The 5,182-nt window shown below is 52.4% G+C and overlaps 2 protein-coding genes across 2 annotated transcripts in view; one reads left to right on the top strand and one right to left on the bottom strand.

Moving 5' to 3' along the window:
* Positions 1-126: 126 nt before the first annotated feature.
* Positions 127-678, top strand: ASPSYDRAFT_95846 (ankyrin repeat domain-containing protein; the record flags this gene model as incomplete). Its single annotated transcript, XM_040853179.1, has 1 exon — positions 127-678. One exon carries the CDS (start codon positions 127-129, stop codon positions 676-678), a length of 552 nt encoding a protein of 183 aa, XP_040695952.1.
* A 2,639-nt stretch (positions 679-3,317) lies between these two features.
* ASPSYDRAFT_95845 (uncharacterized protein) overlaps positions 3,318-5,182 on the bottom strand; it is a gene marked incomplete at both ends in the record, with an annotated part of 1,982 nt that continues 117 nt past the window's right edge. The window contains 3 exons of the mRNA XM_040853178.1: positions 3,318-3,752; positions 3,821-3,846; positions 3,894-4,509. Coding sequence (XP_040695951.1) covers positions 3,318-3,752; positions 3,821-3,846; positions 3,894-4,509 — 1,077 coding nt within the window. The remainder of the gene's footprint in view (positions 3,753-3,820; positions 3,847-3,893; positions 4,510-5,182) is intronic.

Raw genomic sequence — 5,182 nt, 5'->3', positions numbered from 1 at the left:
GTGCAAATCGTGGACCTCCTCCTCGCTGACGGCCGTATCGATGTGAATACCCGGGACCGTACTAGGTCAACTGCCCTCCATCTCGCAGCGAAAGCCGGGTACATAAGAGCGGTGAANCGTCTGCTGATGGCAAGCACGATCGATATCAATGCGCGGAACAGGAGAGGCTGCACGGCGTTATGGAATGCGACTCGCCAGGGCCACCACCAAGTAGCCAGCCGTCTGTTGATTGAGGACGACGTGCAAGTGAATTCCACCGGGACCGGCGAGTCCACGGATCGGTCAACTTCCCTGCATCATGCGGTCGACGAGGGGAATCTAGCGCTGGTCCACCAGCTCCTGACCAAGTCCACCGCGGACCCCAACGTGTCGGATGAAGATGGACGGACGCCACTTTGGTGGGCTGCGTCCGACGGCGACCAGCTTCTTGTCCGGTCTCTTCTGGACGATCCGCGAACAGAACGACACAGAAAAGACAATAGTGGACGGGCGCCGGTGGATGCTGTCAAGTCTGGCAATGAGGACGAAATTGTCTGTCTCCTGACGAACTGTCATCATCGTTGCCCTGGGGATATATTTGCTGAGGTGGTGTTGATTGTGATTCTCGTTCCTATCTTATTACTGTTATCCCTAGCATCCGTGGTTGGACGGGCGCTTGCTCGAGTCTGCACTTTGTGATAGACCGACGACCTTCTTCATGTACAGTATCAACAAATTTGGCAACGCTTCTTCCTGCGGCCACCTGCGGAAAACTACGAAATTCACCCACCCGCATTGCCCGATTGACCGGCCGAGCGAAGTCATTCATGCATATGTCATATCAGGCACGAACACCAACTTTATAATGTATAAATAAATCAGAACCAACATACAAGTCGATCAGATGTGATTTCGGCCTCTGGCATTGAACCGAGGGGAAAGGTGTAGCACGCACTCTGCTAGTCCGCAGCGACGATGACAATAATTGTATATATATCTCTTGCTTCCATTCACGGGAAGTACTTGGACACATCACCCCCTCTCCCTGAAGGGGTTATATTGCATTACTGCATAATAAAAAGTAATGGGATGAGCAGAAACTGGCGGATGGACATAGTAAGCTTCATTCTTCCTGCACCGGCGAATTACGGTCGAATTCACAGTCGTAGTTTATTTTGACGCATTGGAGCTCTGAGATGACCCCGAACTCCAAACCTCCCAAAACGGATTAGTGGCACTATCTCAAGGGTCCAGGAAATCGAAAATGGTTGAAGCCACGATCGGCGGACGTACTCCATGCTTTGCCCGACTATTTCTATGTTTACCTACTCCGTACACATAAGATATATCACCTGCCGAATAACCAACAACAGGGTTGCGTGGATTCTTTGCTCGTCACGGGTCGGGGCAGAAGATGCTACGACGACCGGTCAATGTGGGAACCCCAGTGGAGCGAGTTGACCAAGGGCAAGGGACGTTTGCAAACAGTCAACACGACGAGTGCTACGGAGATCGGGCCACGCTGATGAAACGAAGGGCAGCTGCTCGGTGGTTTCTGCTTGCCAGAGCTGCAACGAGAAATCTGGGCGAAGAGCAGACCGCAGAAAGGACAAGCTCACACGTTATGTCAACTATGATGACCAGGTGGTTCCCTCAAAGGTGGTTCCGTTGAGGGAACCACCACGAATTGGAGGGCTGATAATAATTTATGATGGGGATGGAAGAAAATGACTGGGTAGTTCCTTCCGCCCTCCGACATCCATTTCGTCGACGACCAGGGCTCGAAATTCCCGTTGCTAGGGGCTTCAAACCTTATCATGATGATATTGGTCAAATTGTTTAAAGAGGAAAAAGAAAAAGAAAAAATAAAATAAAAATGGCGGCATATCTTCGTGACCATGTTTCGGCAAGATAACTGGTCATCGCAGTGATCAGGTGGGACTGGTCTAGCGTTCTGCGGTCTTGGGGCATCTTCAATGGTTCCAGGTGGGTCCGGGTTCTCTGCTTCGGAATGACTAGAGAGTAGTCCGTTTCTTCTTCAGAACAGCCTCTCCTTTATTCTTACTAGTAGCATGCGTCGTTGGGAAGGAAAGCCCAACCAAATGCAATATGCAATAAGTCAAAAGAAGGAAAGGAGAATAGCGTGTAGATGGCATTCCAGATACCCAGGTGAACATGCCCGATCACCATTTACCAACACAGCCTTGGCCATTGCCCGGGCAAGATGGAGTGAGACTACGGAGACCAGCCGTCAGAAATGCCCGGTTATACTGGACGCTATTTGAACCGCAACCGTCTCCCGATTGACACACACGGTTGTTTGTGCGCGATAGAATACCCCACTGGTATGTAGAATTTCGTTAGGTACGCGACTCACCCACGAGACGACAGCCTGATATTTGGGCCATTACCGAATCTTCTTGGAAAAAGATGATAAATAACCGGGCGATTCCTTTTCAAAATGATGCCCTGGCAACATGACCCCTTCATGTCGCATTGCGCGAAATGAATGCCAAGGCGGATGGCAAGAACGGGGAAACGGTTGAATGCGAACCACTGCACCATATGCTAGCCGGCGCGAAAGTGAACGCGCGACTAAACATACCTGGCCATCTGTATCAACCTCCCAATAGTGAACTCATGATTGTCTTTTGAAGTAAGACCCGGAATCTCGGCTATAGCGTTCGGACAAACTGGAAATCCCAGTATATTGGCTAGATTATGTACAATCCTTCCTGCCTGAAAATATACAATGCCTGCAGACAAGAACGGATGATGTACCCCATCCAGGTCTGAAAATCACTATTTTTGTTCATCCATCCACCTTTAGATACTGTTCGTTGGGGTAGAGCTGGGCAGGGTGAGAGAATCGGACGCGCGGCACATCAAAGCCCTTTCCCCATTTGGCCGACGCGTTTACGATCGCGTTTGTCGAGCACCGCAGCTGAAGTGGTAGGAAAACTGCGTCCACAATAAAACGAGTCCACAGAAACTGTCCCGAACTACCAGGGTGCGTTTAGACGGAAGCTATCGATCTCTACATGGCTGGGCTCCGCGGCGCTGGGAGCTCCCCACCTTTGGCCCGCAAGCCAAAACAAGGCACGTCCCCGACAACACGAGCATATTATCATTGAAAATGACGTCCCTGTTTAATGGCTATTGTCGATGCAACCGACTTTTATCGGGTCCAGCTGCCCAAGGGGATAGTCGAGAAAGTGTCTACAACACAGAAGATACCGCCCTCTGTTGGGCAATTTAATGCGGCCACTAAACTACACCACTGCCCCATCAAAAAGACAGAGCCCAGCGTGATGTGTCCCTATCTATTCGACACCACACTAGAGATCATACGAGGATTCCATCAACCCCGTACTGGGGCATGCAGACAGAAACCGGCGCCCATCCAACCCATCCAACGGAAGGTCATCCCAAAGAGAATCGTCATCAATGTCGGCCAGGCAAAATGTCTGATTAGCCGGGCAGGACCCCCCGTGGCATTCCCCGTCCGACAATCCATCAACTCTTTTCCTCCGAAGCAGTACTTGTTGTTCTCGGTAGCGGTCGCCATGGGAGAAGTCGCCAAAGGCGAGGATTTGCAACGCCGGGAGACCGACAGGCCCGAAAGCCCACTGGACCAGCCTGACAAACTCTTGAAGTTCTGGCGCCTCTCGCGTTGGCCAGACGTCAAGTCCGGCGGCGTTCGACTTCTTGAGTCTTTGGGCAAGCGACCAGGGCCATCGGTCCAAATCCTTCTGCAGCTCCGAAACGATCTTCTGCCGGAGGCCGTAGTGAATTCTTTCCTCCCCACTGAATCGCAGGTGAAGGATCCGGATGGACGAACGTATTGGTAGTCCGACGAGAAGATACCTATACGCTGGTTAGCTCGTGGTCCCGCGAAAAGCTTGGAAACGTACTACGCGAGCTGGGCGAAGGCAGAGGCCGAAGGCGATCGGAGAACAGATCTTCCGTAGAATGCGCGGAATGCTGAGCAACGTCGTCTTCAAAAATCCGTTCGCTTTCGATCGCCATCAGCCGACGTTCATGGAAGACCAGACCACGGAGTGTGGATTGGTGATGGTGAATGGCATCATCAAGACCCGGGAGGAACTGGGGAAAGTTAGAGATCTTCAGGTACAGATATTCCAAGCCTCGGAAAGAAAGGAGAAACTCGAAGATGGCGATGAAGGCCAGCCGCTCCCTCAACTCGCGAAGATAGTCGCTGCTAATCTCAAAGTGCCTGAGGGAGACGGGCGTGCTGGACCGTGCCAAGAACTGCAAAAAGCGCAGGTCGTTGGGACAGTCCCGCAGTGTCAGTGCCTGCAGAGCGCTGAACGGCGATGGTTGGACGCCAGGAAGCAACGCACTGGGCAATGAAACGCGTGAAAGGGTCAACAGAGTGAGTAAGGGGTAGCCCTCCAGATCAGGTCGGGTACGGTCATCACGGAAGGATGACGGAAAGAGGTCCACGATATCCGCATAGCCACAACGGCCCGGTGGATTGTCCGCCGACAGGAATCCGACAGAGAGCGCCTTTAAGTGTCGAGAGTTCTGTTGGAGGCAACCTCGCAAAGCGCTAACCTCACACGAATGTTGGATGCCTTCCCACTCCAACTNGGTGAGCGCCGTGAAACACGACAGGCCCTCTAGATGTTGGCCCGCGTGGGGNCAGGTGCCATCAGTTATCAAAGAAAGACGACGAATCCGTTTCTGATGGTGCACGAGGTATCCTTGAACATCCAAGACGTTGGCGGGGATGCAGGTCCCGATATGCCATCTAGGCGGGTCAGTTGCGGTTTTCAGACAACATCTCAATACATACTGGAATGAATGGAGGATGCCGGGCTCTAATCGGGTAAAGACTTGGTGTATCNGAGACGACAGGCTCTCTAGAAACCCCCTGTGAGCGGCCGGTTCGTGCGGGCTTCCTAATGTGAGCCCTCTTGGCGACATGGCCGGTGGAAAGAAGTTGCTATTGTACACACAGCGGTGGAACCGAGCGATGCGGATTGGAGCTTTCACCGCTAGCTGCCTGGTATAGTGCAGAATCTCCCCAACGCGGGAGTCGAGACAGTCTCCCAAAAAGAAATTGACGTCCAGGATGTTCAAGGCCCATTCATTGCGGGCACGGAAGGTGATCGCACGGTGGAGCCGAGAGAACAGAGCGGCATATAGTGTGGTTGAAACAAGACTCAACGACCGAACG

The sequence above is a fragment of the Aspergillus sydowii genome (assembly GCF_001890705.1).
Source record: "Aspergillus sydowii CBS 593.65 unplaced genomic scaffold ASPSYscaffold_23, whole genome shotgun sequence".
NCBI lineage: Eukaryota > Fungi > Ascomycota > Eurotiomycetes > Eurotiales > Aspergillaceae > Aspergillus > Aspergillus sydowii.
The sequence above is the reverse complement of the archived record's forward strand: the minus strand, read 5'-3'. Positions and strand labels throughout refer to the sequence as shown.